General features: G+C 44.1%; 1 protein-coding gene across 1 annotated transcript in view; it reads right to left on the bottom strand.

Moving 5' to 3' along the window:
- The window catches only part of PPFIA2 (PPFI scaffold protein A2), a 444,508-nt gene that overhangs the window by 132,152 nt on the left and 291,274 nt on the right, over window positions 1-21,082 (bottom strand). The window contains exons 4-6 of the mRNA XM_084811789.1: window positions 16,346-16,447; window positions 2,851-3,015; window positions 147-221 (exon numbers count right to left, since the gene is read on the bottom strand). Of these exons, the coding sequence (XP_084667915.1) occupies window positions 147-221; window positions 2,851-3,015; window positions 16,346-16,447 (342 nt within the window). The remainder of the gene's footprint in view (window positions 1-146; window positions 222-2,850; window positions 3,016-16,345; window positions 16,448-21,082) is intronic.

Raw genomic sequence — 21,082 nt, 5'->3', positions numbered from 1 at the left:
CAGAATTAGTTAAGATTGCTTAAAATTACAGTTTGAATAAAGCAAGAATCCCTGCATGTTATTCATCTAATTTTAGTCCACAGGATAGCCTGTTTAAAAAAAAAAGTTACATCATATAAGATGGGGGAAAGAGTTCTGTATGTTACCTCTTGATTAGCAGCTGCTAGTTCCTCTTCAAGTGCTGAGACTCTTTCTAAAGAAACCCTCAGTCGTTCCCTTACCTAGAAGAAAAATATATTACGTAGCAACATGATTCTAATCTTTGCAGTTATACAACATATCCCCTTCTCTATTGTATGATATGTTGTAAATAATACTCCATTTAGCTGTACATGAATGCTGTTTAGCACTGGCTGCACCACTTTTTAGAAAACATATGAAGTAGTATCATCGGGAAGCTTGGTTTAAATTAAGGATTAAATCAGTCCTTTCCCTTCCTGATTGAAATCATGATTTGAAACAGATTAAAATCACTCCACCTGGTGCTCGGATTTATTCAATATGCCAGAGCGATGGGCGCTCAGCGATTCAGTGTGCCACAGTCCCATCCACTTTCAGAGGCTTACTTGGGTGAACGCTCAGGAGTAACCAGGCAATCGCTTCATTGCATATTCAGCAAATTGCCACTTGCTTAGTAAAACATCTCGTATCACTCAAAGGATCAGGTAAACATTTCAATCTCAATAATGCGTTAAAAAGAAGAAAAACCTAACAGGGAGCTTTTAATAAACAGAGAGCTTCGGCTACTGGGTGGTATAGAAATGAAAACAAAGTATTTCCTGAAAGTTCAGGTTCAGTTCTCATTCATTAATCTAGTATGAGAACACAACGCACCACCACTTTTCTAGTGGTTTATTTTCATCAGTCTCAAATAACACAAAGTTAAATGAGACTATAAACCATACTAATCTCCAAAGGCTATTGCTAGTACTGCTACATTATGTAAATCGTGGCTGCTACTGTTAGGTTTAGCAGCAAAAGGAAGCCAAAGGTTTCTAGGGACTTTTTCAAGTGTTTGAACAGCATTTACATCCATAGGCTGTTACTCATCTCTTGCTAAGCACAGTCAAAATACTAAGCTTCATCTCAAATACAACACACAATAGATGATTTGCACATCACTTAGGGCTGGCATGTCAAAATTTTATATGATAATGATTCAGGAACAATAAGGATTACCATAAATTTCTCAAAACAATTGTGGATTCCATTCATTAGGACAGTAATATAGTACCTTCTAAATTAACGTGGAGCAATTGACTCTTGTTTGAAGTATTTATTAATTCAGATGGCTTGATCCAGCTATGGGCACTACACACATGGTAGCAGCTTTCCACATGCATATTCCCAGCTGGATAGGAACTACCTCTGCAAATATATTTCTCCGCTCAACCCAATAGCTAGAGCTGCGGACATGGGACAGCAACCAACTGTGCCATTCTGTTAGCACAAATGACATTGTGCTAGCAGGAACTAGGTTCCGAACTATGCGCAAGAGGAGAATCCATCTAAAATCGCATTTGTGCAACCAGTTGCACAAGCGCTTGTGCAAACATAATGTGCAACAGATTGCACAATGCAAAGATTTGGTGGAGCTCCGCTGGTGCTATTTGCATTTGTGGAATGACATGTTTGGATTCTGCCCATGGAACTCATGTGCTCCAACTCTCCCTACTTACCACAGCCGCTCACTGTTTTTCTGGTACCTGCCCCTGATAAATCACTGTCCCTACTTTTTTTTATCTTTGGGGGACAATCTATTGTTTTGTTAACGTGAGGTGCTAGGTTGTCATTGTTCAGGGTTCCCCAGGGCGTCTAGAATTTAAATCTCTGTGGGTGGTGGCTGCATCATCTCCAGTGCACATTTATATAAATGCACCTGCATGAACACCCAGAGCCAAACCAGAAGTTACTTTAGTTGCATACCTAGCAGCAGATTCCCATCTGTTGTGCAGAGTGCAAGAAGGGAATGTTTAACCCTTTCCTCCCCAGCCATGATCCTGACGAACTCTTTCCCCACCCCTGCGCAATTACATTAGAAAGGAAGAAGCTCCCATAAAAACCCCCAGACCCTCAGATGAATCTGCTAGCCATGCAATTAACGCTGATTTCTAGCTTGGGCCTTAGGCATCATGCAGTGCATCACCTACCATTTCACACAGTGCAGCTGGTGAAGGTATATTTTGAACTGAAGGGATATGAGCAACATATTGCAGGACAACGATATGTCTTTATAAGCACTGCCTTGGCTTTAAAATTAGTGGAAGACAAATTTAAGACTAATTTGCAGAGTAAATTAATACAGGAGTCAGAGCAGATGTATCCAATGTATGATAATGAGAGAACATGGGCAGTTATCCTTTTAATGAAAATAGGGGCATTTTGAATGCGTTCCTACTTTTGCTATGAAAAGCTGGAGTCTTTTGGAATCCTTTCAAAACATTACAATTCTGCTGATCAGCTGTTTGGGAAGGGAAACAACCCCCCCCCCCTAAAAAAACCCCCAGCTGATTGGTGGGATTTTAACCTGTTTGAAGCATATATTTGGATCAGTGTGAGAATGTTTAGTTCAAATTGGAGGTGTAAATGTGGTTTAATCATTTGATTACTGATTTAGGGCCAGAACCAGAAGATCTGAAAAAGTGTTAAATATATGACAATTTAATTTTTTTTCTAGAGAGCCCTAACCTTGCAGGAGGGAATATAAAGAACTTATAATTGTGCTACTATCCTAGGAAGACTGGTTTTGAGCAGTTTTTAGTACATATGCCAAAATGATGAGGGATCTACTTTTCTATAATAGCAGGAGAAAGGATATGCTGAGTAAGTAAGCTTATTTCCATACTGTACCTTTTCATCTAAAGCCTTGTGGTGTTCAAACAACGATTTCAATGCTTTCAGAACCTCAACTTCACTGGAAACTCCCGAGGGAGACTGTGCTTGTCGTTTCACCACTGTCATTCTCAATGACCTTTCATGTCTTGAAACAAGGCACTCCAAATGTTCCAGTAACAGCTATTGGGTTCAACATAAAAAGAATGTTAGCTCATTTACACCTAAAGGTCCCTGGCACTATAATTTTAAGTTGTCTAGAACAAAATGATAATGACACTGGCAACTTTCCCTGTACTTGAAGCCTTATGATGACTCCACTTTTTTCAACTGCCATACTGCAGAGAACAGAACAAGAAATGAAAAACAAATGCATTTAGCATCTATCTGAACTCTGATGTAAATTTTCCAACAGAGCAAATTATTCCAGTTATCTTTGCTGTAACCCAACTAAGATAATCCAGAATATTAAAATACGGTTAAATGGCCAATGCTGTTAAACAATGAAATGGCCAAACTAAATCAACAAACCATATAATACAATATGTAGTGAATGTTGAAATTAGTCCCATGATAGGATGTTGAACTTTTGTATTAAAAGTTAAGAGGCATGGAAAAATAGACAAACATGTTTTCTTTAACATTTTGAGCTAATGCATTTTACAAAAATCAGTTGTGCCCAATGCTGCACAATGCTGCCCAATGCTGCACAGTGCTTGCTCACACAAGCTGCTTCTGCTTGATTTCCGCCTCCCACTGCAGCACCCTAACCGACATCCCAGGCCTTTCCTGAAGGTGCTCAAGCCATTAGGAAGTGCTTTGGGGGGGGGGTGCAGGAGGCTGCAGTAGGAGGGACAGCGGGGGGCTCCCCTTACATGAGTGCCCTTGCACTAGCACAGCATACAACTCAATGTACACAGCATAATTAATTTGAAAAACAGCTGCACAACATTAACCACCACTGTAGCTAACCATTCCAATGTGACTTTGGGATAGTTAGTACCATTAGTCCTAAATTAGATATACGCACACACTCTACCAATGTTCTATTTGTGTTATACTGAGTATGACAATGGGGTAAACTACATCTTACGCTAATCGCATAGCGTGTTGCTGAAGCTGGTCATAGTTTTTTAATCTCTTAATCCTGATTTGGATCAGGACCTTGGTGCTCCAGGAGGGATAGGTTAAACCTCCCCCATCACATGAGGGATTAAAAAAAGATGAAGAATCCATCGGAGCCTCCCCTCATTTTAACCCCACTCCATGGAGGGGGAATTTCAGGAAAAAGGTGTGTGAGTAGAATTTAACCCTCCTCCCCAGAGCACCATGGTCCTGATCCAAATCAGGGCCACGAGTGCTTACATGAGAGTATAAGTCCAACCTCAGGTACACACTATGCACTTTGCATAATACGTAGTTTGGCTCAAAGAAACAGAATGTTTAGAGTTCATGGAGGGAGGTTAGGCAATGCCTCAGATACACATTGCCTCTTCCCCAACCTCACCCAGATGGGCCATCAAATTTGGGACAGCATATAAAGGGGGAATATATTTTCCACACTCCTGATTGCAGGAATAGGCTTGGGGACTGGTGAATGGAGTTGAGGGGGAAAGAAATCACCAGGTCAGCTCTTAGTCAGGTACCAGTCAGGTGTAGGAAACAATTTATCTCCAGCTCTAGAGCTGCTTTCAGGAAAGAGCAGAGACAGACAACATGCTCTGTTTGTCTCTCCCCTTGCCCCCATAAACCAGCTTCATTACAGAACAGTGTAATGTACAAAGATTATTACTACTTTTAAAGCCATCAGCCACACTTAAATCTGTTCTGATTTGAACAACTTGTCTGAACTAAATCTTATTAACTAGATCTCTTTAATTGAAGAGCTAATGTGCATGGAAATAGCTTGGGGTGTCTAAATAGCTATCTCAATTATGTGCACACTGTATATAGCATCTGCCCAAGTTGTCAGGCCTGGGGCATGGGCGGCAGGCATCCTTGGCGAGAATGCCGGGTCCAGGAGGGATGGAGGTGGGTGGAGAGCAGAGGTTCCCTGGGCAAGGGTCAGACCCAGACAAGGCATGGCAGGACCAGAGACAAAAGCAGAGTCCAAACAGGCAAGGATCAGTTACCAGCAGGTTTGCAGCAGGGCCAGAGGCAAACAAGCAAAGTTCAAGAACCGGCCAGGAGCAAGCAACTGGAGCACAATATTGCCACCATGATGAGTCATGCTGCTGTGGCAAGGTTTGAAGGGAAGAGGAAGCTGTTTATAGGACTCCCGGAGGCTCCCAGATGCTCTGCGTTAGAGGACCTGGGAGCACTTGCAGGGCCAGGGCCTAATCCTGCAAATACTGTGAGCCAGACTGCCTTCTATGTTTGGCCCCCAGGTGGAGCTGCAGAGCTTCCCAGACTGAGCAGATCCTGATCCTGACACAAGTAAACATTATTTTAATGGACATGGCTGATACTAAAGTATCCTCATTCGTTTATGGTAATTATTTCAGGGCAAGCACACTACATCATAGTGTTACACTTTGATTTAACTGCTCCAAGGAGCCAAGAAGTGACCCTTCAGTTTTCCCATATCGAAATATCTACTACACACACACACACACACACACACACTGATGCCAAAATAAAGGCTTTGCATTGCAGTGTGGTTACGCTGCAGAAAATGTAACGCTTCACTGGATAATTTAAAACACGGTGTCAACTGATGATATTTACAATACTGTCATTTATTCTACACTTTTCAACTGCTTCACAATTCCTCTGACGGAACAATGTTCTGACATACGTCATCACAGAAAGAAATACTGAATTCCCAAGAGCCACTCGATGAGCTTCCATGACCCAGCAAAGATTCAAACCTGAACCTCCCACTTGAAATCCTACACTCTATTAGCTGCACCACACTTGCCCCGCACGTATAATCAAGCATGTAACAAATGCAAGAATTAAGGCACATGAAATTGTGCAGATCCTGACCGTTAAGAACTTGTGCTAGGGAGGGTATTTATCTTACTCCACAGTCAAGCGTCAGTAACATTTTTTCTTTACTGGCATAATACATGTTACTCCATATTCCACGTTACGTCCAATACGGATGCTAAAGTTAAAATTCACAAATATGCCTCAAGGGGAAGAATTATTTCGCTGTTGTTTAAAAAAGAAAATGAAAGGGGGTTGATGGGATTTAACTAGATTTAAGGCAAAACTAGAACTGCATTACAGAAAAAAAACGTTCAAAACACATACGTTCAAAACACAGCCAGCCAGCGTGGTGTAGTGGCTAGGGTGCTGGACTGGGAGCCGGGAGACCCGGGTTCTAGTCCCCACTCAGCCATGGAAGCTCACTGGGTGACTTTGGGCCAGTCACAGACTCTCAGCCCAACCTACCTCACAGGGTGGTTGTTGTGAGGATAAAATGGAGAGGAGGAGGAGGAGAATGTAAGTAGCCTTGGGTTCCTTGCAAGAGGAAAAAAGGCGGGATATAAATGCAGCAAATAAATAAATAAATAATGTGTGGTATTTTAACTGAAGATGTTATCCAGTTGTGAATGTTGATTTGGAGGTCAGAACGCTACTCTAAGGGCGCAATCCTATGCGTGGGATCATGGAACATGGCACATGTTCTGTTACATTTAACCTCAAGAAGCGGCTTTTGTGCTACAATGCTCACAGGGTTTAGGACTTGCTTGCTATCAACAATCAGATACCAACAATACATTTCAGAGGCAGTTTAGAGCCCCTACTGGAAGTGTCCTCAAAAGGGCTTACTTCTGATGGCGTCCTCTGAAATGTGTATAATGTTTTGAAGTCTCTTCTGTGCTGGCCCAAACATGAAGCATTTCTGTGTCAACAATGCATATCTTGGGTAAAAGTTTACACTAGCGTGTAGATGCAGTTAGATGCCATCACCTGGGGATCATAAGTTTTAAATTAGCTGTCAGGTAGAACAGAGGAGGTGAACAGGAAATACTATAATGGTTTCTTGACTGGGATATAGTGTTAAGTTTATCTGCTAATTTATTTATGTATTCATAATAATATTCTTTCTATTCCAAGGGAAAAAGGCAAGTTACATAACTTTTAAGTATTTCATTTCATTTATTACATTTCTATACCACCCAATAGCCAAAGCTCTCTGGGTGGTTTAGAGCAAGTATTCTGCTTTTATTTTATTTTGTTAATTTAAAAAAAATTATGTGCCACTAAACACAGCACAGTGGAGCTCTCAGGGTGGCTAACAACATTGTGTGTATGTCTATTTATATATAACCAATATCAAATTAAATTACACATATCATCCACATATCAACAGAACAAATAAAAGATTTAGCAAGCATGAAACACAAATACCTGCCTAACACTCTTCATACTTCAGTTGACCAAGGTGTTGAAGACAAAAGTCTTGGGGACTTCAATGTTCACGCTGAGGCCACTTTTTCTGGCACCAAGCAGGATTTCATGTACTTTTCAATAGCCCAACAGATGTGGCAGGACACTCATTGGACTTGGCTTTCTTTTTTGGTTTAGGGAATAATGTTCCATGGGTGAGGGAACTTGAAATAGCTCTGGGGAGATTATTTATCTGATCACATTTGAACCATAGGCCACTGTTAGCCCTTTCAGAGGTGGAGGACCAATTTTGATCCCCCCCACGAGGCTGATGGATATGAATCAGCCCTGGTGCAAGCTTTCTCACCATTTGAGTTGAGAAAGCACAAGTATCATTGCATCTTGAGCCCCCCAAACCATTTCCCTTTGCCATGTTGTGGCCCCCTTCTCCTTCCTGCTGCTGCATCGCATCCCCCACCCCTTCCCATGTGGCATCCCCACCCCTTCCCTGTACTGTGTCACACCATGTCATGCCCCCTTCTTTCCCCTTTACTGTGTCACACCATGTCATGCCCCCTCCTTCTCCCAAATCAGGGCCACATATGTTTGAAATAGATTTAAAAAATAAGGCCAGCCCCAGCTTCATGCTACATGATTAGCATAAGATGTCGTTTGGCCCTTTGTCATACTTAGTGTACCACAAATAGAACATTGGTACAGTGTGTGTATATCTAATTTAGGACTAAAGATATTAACTATCTATCCCAAAGGTCACATGGAAATGGTTAGCTACAGTGGTGGTTAATGTTGTGCAGCTGTTTGTCAAATCAATTACGCTGTGTGCATTGAATTGTATGCTGTGCTAGTGCAAGGACTCTCTAGATCAATGCCCATGGCCCAGGCTTGTTAATGACTTACACCAGGGAATGGATTAGGGGAGTGCAGTCCTTTTAGTTCTCCTGTACCTTTCAGTGGACTTCAGTATCATTGACCATGATTCTGTGTTGCCTAATTCAGGTGTGATGGAGCGGTATACTGTTACAGTGGCTCTGGTCCTTCTTGAAACGTCAGACCCAGAAAGTGGTACTGGAGAACTCCTGCTCCATTCCATGGCTGTTGGCTTTTGGGATGCATCAGGATTCTGTCTTGAATCCTATGCTTTTTAACATCTACATGAAGCCAGCGAGACAAGTCATTTGGAAGATTTGGCTAAAGTGTCACCAGTATGCTGATGACCATCAGCTATACCTCTCATTTCCACCTGCAAATCTCATGGAAACTGTGGAAGTCTTAAACATGTGTCTGGAGGAAGTCTGAGGATGGATGAGGGCAAAGAAACTGAAGTTTAATCCAGATAAGACAGTGGAACAGAAGGTAGGGAAAACCACTGATCTGGATGGAGGAGTGTGACTGGTCCTGGATGGCGTTGTACTCCCCTTTGAAGGACCAGGACCCAGTGCTATCTATGAAGGTTGAGGTGATGATGTTGGTGGCTAAGGAGGCTTCTTACCAGCTTTGGCTGATTGCCAGCTGCATCCTTACCTAGAGAAGTCAACCTTGACATGGTTATTCATACCCTGGTACATCTGGATTGGAGTACTATAAGGCACTCGATGTGGGGCTATCTTTGTAGACAGTTCAGAAGCTTCAGCTGGTGCAGAATGCAGTTGTCCATTTCCTTGTGGGGTTTAATCTGTACCAGCTACACTTATTTCCAGTGTTTTTCTGAGCTCAACTGAAAGTGGTATTTGTCATCTTTTAAAGCCCGAAATGGCTTGAGACTAGGTTATTTGAAAGACCACTTGCACCTATATGAACTTGCCTGGGACTTACAATTGACCACAGAGGTCCTGCTCACATGCCTACCACTAAGATCCAGCAGTTTGTTGGGCACAACAGACAGGGACTTTTCTGTCATGGCCCCATCACTGTGGAACGCCTTCTCCCTGGGCACGAGCCTGGCTTCCATACTGACTGCTTTTAAATGGGGCTTAAGGACTTGAATCAGATTTGAATCTGATTTTTAACAAACTGCTATTAATTGATTGTCTGCTGTTCTGTAGCTGAAGTATTTTAATGTCTGACACTCTTTTATTATGTTTTGTTTTTATATTGTTAGCATTTTATTTTTGTAATGGTTTGTTTTTAATTTTGTATACTGCCTTGAGGGGGCTCTCTGCCCAGAAAGGTAGTATATACAGTAAATAGATAACACAAATAAATTAAATAAATCAGTTCATATATGTTGTAGTAGACAAATTTCAGAAAAATGCAATATATTTGTTCACTTTCAAATTTACACACTTTCAAAGTCACATATACTGATTTTACAGACAAAACACACATATTTTTCTTCCTGTCAGCACTTCATAGCCAATCAATATAAATGCAGGTCAACTATGTCAACTATTGTCAACTATGTCCTGCTTGGGAGAAAAAAATAAGGTAGAATCTGGTGGTATGAAACTGGAAAGAACATCAAGAAGAGTGCCCTGAAAATAAAAGAAACAACTGTCCTTGTGAAAAAAAGTTATATCTCAGCTGGCATTTTTGTACATATCTCCAAACTGCCTATATGCTACAGTTTCACTTGGTAGTTTTTGAACTTTCATATTCTAGTGCCCAAATTCCAGAAAAGTATTTTCAGAGGCATTCAGGAAATTAAAGGAATTTCAGTAAGTCTGCTAGGGTTGTGTCTGAATTGACAAGAAAAACAACATGAAGGAGGGACTGATTTGTTGGGACCACAGTTTTCCTTCTGCAGTGTGGGTGGAAAGAGTTAAATAATCTTGCTCGCTTCCCTTACCGTGGCAAGAGAGGAACCAAGCTCTGGAGAGTGAGATCAGTCCCAGGCTCCCTCAGAACCTGGAGCTAAAGAGAAAAGGGTATAAAATGGGAGTGCCCATTGAGTGTAGAGGCAGAAAAGAGTCTTTCATACCACCAGATTCTACCTAATTCCCCTCCCCTACCCCCAAGCATGACCTAGTTGAAAGTATTGTCCTCATCTGAGGCAAAATAGAACAATGCATATTCATCTGCATTTATATTGACTGGTTCTGTAGTGCTGACAGGAAGACAAATATATGTGGACCGAGGTACTTTTGGTAGGAGACAAGAGGAGGCTGGGGGATGTTGACCTGGTGTTGAATGGGGTACAGCTACCCTTGAAAGACCAGGTCCGTAGCCTGGGGGTCATTTTGGACTCCCAGCTGTCCATGGAGGCTCAGGTGTCAGCTGTGAGCCGGACAGCGCTGTATCAACTCCATCTGATACGGCGGCTGCGCCCCTTCCTTCCCGACCATCTGCTCCCATTGGTAGTACATGCCCTGGTCTCCTCTCGTTTAGACTACTGTAATGCGCTCTACGTGGGGTTACCTTAGAAGATGGTTCGGAAGCTGCAGCTGGTACAGAACGCAGCGGCTCGCCTGATTAAAGGCAGCCGCCGGTGAGATCACATCACTCCAGTGCTGAAGGAGTTGCACTGGTTAGCAGTTGTTTTCCGGGCCAAATTCAAAGTGTTGGTTTTGACCTTTAAAACCCTATATGGTTCCGGCCCAGCCTATCTTAAGGAGCGCCTCCAGCAGCACCAGACAGGCCGCTTAACAAGATCAGCCTTGGATGGCCTTCTCTCTGTCCCATCAGCCAGGACAGTTAGATTGGTGGGGACGAGGGAGAGGGCCTTTTCTGTGGTGGCCCCCACTCTGTGGAACTCCGCCATGCCCCCTCTTTAACGAACTTCCATCGTGCATTAAAAATGTGGTTGTTCAGGCAGGCATTTAGGGTGGGTTAGGGTATTTTAGAAAATGTTTTTATTGTAGAATGTTATTGTTTCAAACTGTTTTATTGTATGCTGTACATCGCCCAGAGTGGCTGGGTGACCAGCCAGATGGGCGATTAATAAATTTAATAATAAATAAATAAATGTGCTTTGTCTGTAAAATCAGTATGTGTGTCTTTGAAAGCATGCAAACAACACATTGCCAAGGTGGGCCCACAACTCAGTGGTAGGTCTTCTGCTTTGCATGCAGAAGGTTCCAGGTTCTATCCCCGGCATCTCCAGGAAGGGTTAGGAAAGAATCCTGCCTGCAACCCTGGAGAGCCGCTGCATGTCAGTGTCGACAATACTGGGCTTGTTGGACCAAGGGTCTGACTCAATATAAGGTAGCTTCCTAAGCTCCTATCTTTCTGAAATTTGTCTACTGCCAACATAGATGAGCTGATTTATTTCATTTATTTATGCATTAAACACCTCATTTGGAGCACCTCTTGTGTGCAGGGCAAGCCTATGTGCCTCCATCTCCCCTTTCCAGCTCAGAAATGAAAGTGAGAAATAGTGGAGTGTTGGCCTCTACCTCTCTTGACCAATGCTGGGAACGTCCATCAGACACAACCCCACAACCCTTCATCTCCTTGCTCCAACTCCAACATGGAAGGGAGAGCTGGAGGCATGTTGTCTACATCTGACTGGCCACTCCAAGCTTTGAGCATCCATGGAAGCCCATGTGTCCCCACTAGGAGATGGAGGCAGCGGCTTGTTATGGCTCTGCACTTGTGTCCAGGACATGCAGAGCTGGAACAAATCCTAGGCTTCAGCAGAACTTTGAGGGCAGGGTGGGGAGGGGGAAAAAGCACTGCATTTTTCCTTCTCTAAATGCCCCCAGGCCAATTTTTCCCCATGGCATTCTAATCCAAACACATGGCTGCTCTCACAAACATGTATTTGTAACCCTATCTGTTAGGGTTGAGCCCAGGCCCCTTGAAATCTCTGAGGACTCCAATTCTGAATCAGAACTGGAACAACAAGATCAGAGAATGGGGGAGGGACCTCCCCCAGAGCCCCCAGGTATTGAGAAAGAATCTTCCCAAGGCCTTGACAAACAGATGGCCCAGGCCGGGTCACTGCCTCCACTGTGGGAACCCAAGTTTCCAAGGAGGAGGAAGAGGGGCGCGACTTGAGAGACACCACAGCGTGTCACAAGTTGAAGTGGGTGGAGTTAGGGAAGGGCTAAGATGCTCGGACAGGATAGCTACTCTTAGAAGCCAATGTGGAAGGCAGCTGCCTTAAGGGTGGGGCATCACCGTTGGGCAGGTTTGACCGTCAGTGTCCATTGTCAAACTGTCAGCAACTTCACTACCCTGCGGATTGTCTTCCCTGATTGAGATCTTAGAACAGTTGTTTAGAGACTGGAGCAGTTTGAGAGCTTCCTTGATCTGCATTGTGGAGAGGCTTGCCTTTAGCATAATAACGCCGTAATAGCCTGACCTAGGAGGCTCTGTTTTGTTGATTGCAAAGGGGGAGGAAGATCAAACATGACACTATGGGTGTGTGAGTGGAAAGTGCTTTGGGGATGATTAAGAAAGGAAATTCAACAAAGCAAAAGTATTAATTATACACATATACTACTGCATTCCCAATCCAAATCATCCCTTCCAGAAGTGGGTTTTCCTGGCAACCAACCAACCAACCAACCAACCAAAGTAAAACAATGTCACTGAAGGGGTTAAGTGTGTGTGTGTGTTTAAAATGTATAGTTATGTCCTAATCTGGGCTGCACTCCTACGCATACTTACCTGGAAGCAGTGAGACTTATTTCTGAGTAAGCATGCCAGGACTGTGATGGTCGTTACTTCTCTGTTACTCTGGTGTAGTGCATTAATTTTCGTTGTTGATTTCCAATATATCATCTGGCAAGGCCGCTGCTTTCGATACTCTTCCCATGTAAAAGTCGTTCGTATAAATCACTCATTGATTTCTCTAAGCATTGAACAGATCACCTGAAAGCCTTGAGGCTTGTAACAACTCTGACAGTGTGAAAGTTTGCCATGTCTTTAGATAAATATAGCTGGCTTGCTATAGCAACATGGTGTGTGTTACAAATAACAACAACAGCATCTTTAGTCTGGAATTTTTAAAGAATGGCAAGAATTCCAGTGTAGGTTATTACCCTTATGAATTGTTAGTGGGCTGCTACTTCAGGAGGCTGAAATTGCTTCCTTATATATAAATGTCTAGGGGCCGCGGTGGCTTAGTGGTTAAGACGCTGAACTGCAGACTGGAAGGTCGGCAGGTCAGCAGTTTGAGACCCGAGTGCTGCGTGACGGAGTGAGCTCCCGTCTTCAGTCCCAGCTTCTGCCAACCTAGCAGTTCGAAAGCAAGAAATTGCAAGTAGATAAATAGTACTCGGCAGGACAGGTAACAGCGTTCCGTGCACCTCGGCGTTCAGTCATGCCGGCCACATGACCACGGAAGCGTCTTCGGACTAGGGATGTATGAAAGGGACTTACCTTGTCCCGCAGCTTTTTTCGCGGTGGGGAGGAGGCGCTTCGCTTCTCCCCCCGAAGTTCATGCGAGTGGGGGGTGTCTTCCCGCCTCGTCCGGCTGAAATTCAGGCCGGGGGGGAGGCTTCCTGCCTTGCCCCCGGCCGAAATTCAGGCCGGGGAGAAGCGCCCCATCTCCCTGACCGCAAACTTCAACAGAAAAGTAAAAAAAAACCAACACCCCGTGATAGGCTACGTAACGATTTACGTAGCCTATCACGGCTAGATCTGCAAAGTCAGCCGTGATAGGCTACGTTAATCGTCACGTAGCCTATCACGGGTGACTTAAAAAAAAAAAAAGTGCGTACGCAAATGGCGGCCCCCATAGGGAGCCGCCATTCGCGTTCCTTATTTGGGCATGGGTAGTCTACGTAAAGATTTACGTAGACTACAGCGAAAATAAGGGCAACGCAAATAGCGTTGCCCTTATTTTCGCCGTAGTCTACGTAATCTTTACGTAGACTACAGTGACCAAATAAGGAACGCGAATGGCGGCTCCCTATGGGGGCCGCCATTAGCCGTATGCGCTTTTTTTTTTTAAAGTCAGCCGTGATAGGCTACATGACGATTTACGTAGCCTATCACGGCTGACTTTGCAAATCTAGCCGTGATAGGCTATGTTAATCGTCACGTAGCCTATCACGGGGGCATTGTTTTTTTTTTACTTTTCTTGGAATGGCGGCGGTGGCAGCTGGTCGAAAGACCGGCTGCCGCCCCCACCCCTGTCGAAGCCCAGCCAAACCGCCGCTGCGACCCGCCACCGGGAGCGACATTCGGGAAAGGTAAGTCCCATCCCGGGGGGGGGGTGGCGGGGGGGGAGAATTTCTCCCCAAAACTACTTCGGGGGGCCAAATACGTTGGCACTCGGCCCCCCGAAGTTTCGGCGAGAAATTCTCTGACACCCCTACTTCGGACAGCGCTGGCTCTTTGGCTTAGAAACGGGGATGAGCACCGCACCCTAGAGTCGGACACGACTGGTTGGGGACACCTTTACCTTTAAATTATATAAATGTCTATATATCTATCCCCAAACCAGAGTTAGTGATCATCATTCAAAAAGCTTCTAGCTTGCTTCACTCCAGCCATCGCCGCCACCACCAATAAAGTACTAATAAGACCCTCATTTTTTTGCTTTAAAAATACTGCTGATTTTCCATCCATCTCTCAACATAGAACCTTTTGTGTTAGTGACCCCTTTCCAGTGGAGGCTGGTGGCTCCGATTTTGGTGGGGCTGCAAATCCATTCTGGGTTTCAGTCAGTACCAGCCAGAACTCTAAAGCAGCTATCCAAGGTGCTGAACCCTATCCCCTAAATAGGTCCAGCACCTTGGACAGCTCTGTTTAGAGTTCTGGCTGGTTGTAACAAAAACCTAGAATAAATTCACAGCCCCACCAAAATCAGAGCTACCAGCCTCCACTGGCCTTTTCTGTCACTACCCAATACACCCCCCGCCAGATGTGAATCAGTCTTCAGTCTTTCTTCCATAAGTAATTAACATTTCACTAATCACTTTATGCTATGACGAGAGAAACCTAGTGATGACACAAATCCATCCAGCTCCAAACAATACAGTTTTTTTTCCCCCCAGGGGGCATAATGATATGTACTGCCAACATAGGGCTCATCTGTATGTTACAGCCACATGCGAATTCCATCTAAAATGCTTCGGTGTGGCATTTCCTCCATGTGGGACCATAACAAGCGGTGCTGTTGTTTACCATGTAGATCCGCCTTATCTAGAGAGTCTCTGTACTGCTGCCAGTCCTCCATATCATCTACAGAGTCTGTTTCTATCAGCTGCCAGAAGCTACCAGTGACCTCTGGCAACAACATGAAAACAATCCAAAGGATGAGGAGGATCCAATAACCAGCACTACAGTACAGCTGTTGCGTGGAGATGCTGCCAAATACATGGGGTTTATTGCAATTGCCTTCTGCATGGGATATGTAGATCAGCCCTTGCCATTAACTCATTTCACGCAGAAGGCAGGGGAGTATTTACAATCAAAGGGGGAGAGTTCCTCTAACAGGCCTAACCTACAAAGTAGATGAAGGCAATAAAGCTACCCTTTCACCATATGTGCCAGGCTAGACATGCATTCATTTCCAACCACTGCAAGTCGCTGCAACAGCACTGATGCTGCACCCCATGGATTGGATGGACATGGCCAGATTTCAGCACCTGATTTATGACACTTTACCCCAAAATTCCACGTGTAAACCACTCCAGTGCCCTCAATACACATTCATCAGCAAGTGTGGTGGTGGGGAGATGCAAATTCTGTAGGACCTCTCTGGGAAGGTTGTACACTGGCATCCTCTGGCACATCCCTTCTCTGAACAGGTAGAACTGCTCAAGAATTATCCAAGGAATCCTCACCAGTTCATGCAGTCTTGGCAGCAAGACTTCATCAATGACAACAATTACCACTAAAAGGTCTTAGGGGATCAACAGATCAGAAGCCAAATTTTTCCTGTCAATCTTTAGGTGGCAGCTACTGTTCAATTTCATACCTGGGTCAAAAGCCAGACGGGGAGATATCCAGAAAGCTAATCAAGGCCAGATGGTCTTGAATCTGTTCAGCGAATGTCTACTTTTAAACTAACACCTACAGAGGAGGTTGAAAATAGAACAGTAAATGCCCAGGGAATCAACCTCAAATTTGAATTTCTAGACAAACAAAAGATTTGAACTTTCAGAAGGTGATTAAAAAAGAATGCCACTGATTAAAGTGTAGGATGTATTCTGTGTTCTGGCAAGATTTTTAACATGCTAATATATTTATTACATTTTTTTCTATGACATAAAATTAGTGCTAAAAGTTAACTGTGCAAAACTGATTTTATACTTACTCTTGTGTTATTCCTTTCAGCTTTCAGTTCTGAAATTTCTTCTTCTTTTTCCAGTAGTTGTTCCCTGCATGCATTCAGCTCTTTTGTAAGTGCAGCAAATTCCTGCAGAGATGGAGAAAATATACAAGAAGTGAGCACTACTTCCAAAAACGTCATCATCTTGATTTAATTTCCAATTAAAGAAAGTGCAATAGAATTAAAATTTGGCTACTGAAATATTTCATATACCTTTCAAAAGCAGTTATACTGAAATGCCTTTCTCTGAGTTAAAATAACTATCCAGGGCATATAACTAGCTTCGAAAATTACCTGATGTCCAGGGTTGTATTCCACCCAAATAGACTGTTTGGTGCAGAATTTCAAACTCATGCGGATGGTGCAGCTCCAGCAAAGCACCATGGGGGAGATGAAGAGACTCACAGTGTGTCTGTGTCCAGCATGGAACCAGGCTGTGAGACTCAATGAGTGCTTCACCAGGGGGTGAAGCTCTGTACAGGTGTATAAGGCAACACAGATTTCTCTGGGCAAACATGGCACTAAAGTGATTTAAACTCACTACAAAGGGACATATGAAGCTGCCTCACACTGAGTCAGGCCATAGATCCATCTAGCTCAGTATTGCCGACAGTGAGGGCCGATCTACATTGCGCCCACCATCGCAATGAATTCAGTGTCCCATTGGGTTAAATGCTCTCGCATTAAAATGTGATTATTCACACTCACCCATTTTCCCCGTTGCAGTGCTTCATCGAATGCGCAAGCTCGGTTCGCACTCAAGTGCTGTGCTGTTTTCCTGCGTGCACTTGTCTGATCTCAGATGCTAAGTGGGGTCGGCCCTGGTCAGTAGTTGGATGGGCGACCGCCTGAGTATCAGGCTTCCTGCACTGAGCAGGGGGTTATTCTATCCCTTCAAATGAGACTAAGTTTTACCCCCTCCTATCCCCCGCTCTGGATGTTTGTTTTTTAATTAAGGTGTTATCCTCGCAGAATTGGGGCTTCTCTACGATGTTTTTTTTTTCTAATTGAGGCATGATCTTTGAAGCTTCGAAGTTGTGAAGCTTCACAACTTCAAAGCTTAGAAGATCATGCCTCAATTAGAAAAAAAATACCGATTCTGCGAGGATAATGCCTTAATTAAAAAACACACACATCCAGAGAGGGGGATAGGAGGGGGTAAAACTTAATCTCATTTGAAGGGATAGAACACACCCTGCTCAGTGCAGGAAGCCTGATTCCCAGGCAGTCTCCCATCCAAGCACTGACCGGGACCGACCCTGCTTAGCTTCCGAGATCAGACAAGCCCGTGCACATCCAGCCCTTTGCTTGTTGCTGAGGAAATGGGGGCTGCTGAGGAAGCTATGCAATTGGTAGCTGGAAGAAGACATGAGGCCGTCGAGAGCTGTGATTGGACAGGAGGGAAATACAAACACCGCCGCATATGGACAGGCGGGGGAGGGGACTATGACCGGATACGGTAGCGAAGGCGGAAAATCAGAGCACATTAAGGGGAAATACCAAGATATCAGGGTATTGAAAGTGGCAGGACAGAAGTGGGAAATTCTGGTTCCAATTCGAGGCGGCTACTGCATAGTGTGAAAGACGGGCAGTGAAACCTCATTGGAAGCGAAAAAAGGCGGTAAGTGTAGATCCAGCCTGACTGGCAACGGCTCTCCAGGGCTGCAGACAGGAGTTTTTCCTGCCCTAACTGGAGGTCCCAGGGATCAAACTTGGGACCTTCCGCATGCAAAGCAGGCACTCTGCCACTGAGCAATGGCTTCTTCCTGAAGGGAAGGATTCTGACCCTAGAAATGTGAGCTAGGAATTGGGAGAAGAGTAGGGAGAGTCCTTGGAAACAATCACAAGGAGCAGTCTTGGAAGCAAAGCAAACTCCGGATAATTCTTAGAGCAGTGCAATGGCATATCTGTCAAGGGCGAGTCCCACAGTAGGAGAAGGAAAGAACACACTGAGTGTCCAAACTCATCCCTGGCAGACTTAAAGCCTCTTGCTCTTGCTGCCCTTTCCGGAATAACATCTTTAAGGTGCCAGGGTGATGCCAACCAAAAATACAAAACATACTGTGTATCTACAGAAAGCAGTCAGGCTGAGCTTTTCTCAGTGGAGGCGGGTGGCTCCTATTTCAGTGGGGCGATGAATCTGCTCTGGGTTTCAGTCAGAACCAGTCAGAATTCTAAAAGAGTTATCAAAAGAACTGAATGCTATCCCCCCAAATAGGCTCAGCATCTTGGATAGCTCCTTTAGAGTTCTGACTGGTTCTGACTAAAACTCATAGCAGATTTATTGCCCCACTGGAATAGGAGCCACCAGCCTTCATCAGGCTTTTCTGAAACACTGGGGACTTTTGTATACTCGGTATGTGTATACAAAACACATTGTAATGTGTTTACACCCTATGCACGTTTACTTGGAAATAGGTCTCACTGAGTTCAATGGAGCTTATATGTAAGGGTGCATAGGACTGCCACATTAGACTTTGTCAATATTTGACTGTTATCCTCAGCATACTGCTTATTCTCTTCAGACAAGTTAACACAGAGATCTGGCAGGTAATACTATGGTTATGTAATGCACATTTTCCTGTCCATTTGTAATATGCCTAGGGATAAGGTAAAATTATCCACATATAAGGTATCATATAAAAGCAACTAGTTTTGATGTACATGGAGAACATACAGCACATTCAAGATGCTTTATGTCCATCCAATGTCTTTATCTTTTTTTTTTTTAATTTAGAAAATAGGCACTGCAGGTTGTTGGTAGCATGCTTAGATAGTAAAGTTGGGGACAGATGTAACATTAACAGGGGCTTAAAATGTGTTTACATTACATAGGCTCCTTCTGTCATTTTGGCCTTTGTGCGGTTGGGGTGAGGGATTTTGGGCAAACCCTGAAACGGAGCTAAAGGAGCACAGCAGAAGGTAGCGCAAAGTGATTCACACTGGGCCAGTTTGCATGACTGCAGCAGCTCACCATGGCTAACTTAAGGGTGTGTGCCAGCTGCCCTGCGGCTGCCATGGCTTATGTTATGTGAGGGTTAAACCCCAAAACAGCCCATGGGTTATGTGAGGGTTGTGTAATGACATGATAAACCATGGTGTCCGCTCACTGCAGCCTGAATATTCAAAAGAGCGGCCAGCATGCACCGCAACCCACATCGCTTAAATAAACCATGACAGGCTGCAGTGATTGTGCTACCGAACACTGTTTTGGGGGAAAGGAGCTTACCACGACAGTGGGAGCATCCTCCCCACACTTTTACTATCTAAAACCTGCCAACATGCCATACTAGTCTCATTCCCTGGGGGACCTTGGAAAAGAAGAATAGCGGTGGTGGCCAGAGTTCCATTCCTGTTGCCTTGGCACTGAAGCCACCAGCAAAGCCACCAGCTTTTGAAGTGTACAAAAGAAGAGGAAGCCCGACCACCCCATGGTAAAGGCCCTCCCGCCCCCAACCATTTTGTGAGTTGAATCTCATTCCCCCAAAACTGGTCACCAAAACAGTCACCCCGAATTCACCTGTGAATTGGGTGGTGAATTGGGTGCAGTATTTTCAGTTCTGGCATAGATAAAGCTATCACAACCAAACTGTTAGATGAGCATATCAGCAAATCAAGCGGTAGTATAAGCTGGTCACATGTTGCCTTTTCTTGCTCACTCCTACACTCAGCCATTACTGCCTCATCCTCCACCTCCAGCCAGGGGGAAGTTAACACTGCTGATTAATGTTGTATAGTGTTGTTTTGTGGGTTACATTTATTGTTGTTTTGATGCCATTGTATTTTATGTTCACCACTTTGATAACTCTGTGGAAAGTGGTATATACATTTGATGAAATTTGAAACAAACAAACAAACAAACAAATAAATAGCATCTGTAGTCAGAAATTGGCATGCAGGAGGAGACACGTGCAGGAGAATAAACAAGTAGAGAGGAGCATAACTGAATGATTCATTAAATTTATGGTCATCCAACAGTTCAGTTAAAGTGGATTCACATCACTGTGAGGCCGCCTTTTAGATTACATTTATGTATGTATGTATGTATTTATATCCCGCCTTTTTTCCTCTTGCAAGGAACCCAAGGTGGCTTACATGATCCTCCTCCTCCTCTCCGTTTTATCCTCAAAACAGCAACCCTGCGAGTTAGGCTGGGCTGAAAGTCTGTGATAGGCCCAAAGTCATCCACTGAGCTTCCATGGCCAAGTGGGGATTAGAACCCGGATCTCCCAGCTCCCAGTCCAACACTCTCACCACTACACCACACTGGCTCTCATTAGTCTTTAGTTTAATTAGTCTTCTGAGGGTGCAGTCCTATGTAAGGTTAGACAGAAAAAAGTCATACAACTCCCAGCATTCCCCAGCTAGTGATGCTGGCTGGGGAATGGTGGGAATTGTACGACTTTTTCTTGTCTAACCATGCATAGGATTGCACCCTAAGATGCTATCTGCTCTGAGAGATCTCTCTCTCTCTCTCTCTCATCTATCTATCTATCTATCTATCTATCTATCTATCTGAAAACAAAGGAAATAGATAATATGTAATAGTTTATTGTCGTCACAGACCTATACAAGATAACAGAATGAAGCCAATAAAATTAATACAACAAAGGGTTCTGCTAATGGAACTTCTCTCAGTGGAACTGGGGAAAGGGAAGATTCTTCCTGCTTCCTGCAACCCCCTGCATGCCCTGAAAATCTTCTCCAGAGGGTTGGAGACTC

This window comes from Heloderma suspectum, chromosome 7 (assembly GCF_057233095.1).
Source record: "Heloderma suspectum isolate Gila_16-S chromosome 7, 16-S_ref, whole genome shotgun sequence".
In the NCBI taxonomy this organism is placed as follows: Eukaryota; Metazoa; Chordata; class Lepidosauria; order Squamata; family Helodermatidae; genus Heloderma; species Heloderma suspectum.
The sequence above is the reverse complement of the archived record's forward strand: the minus strand, read 5'-3'. Positions and strand labels throughout refer to the sequence as shown.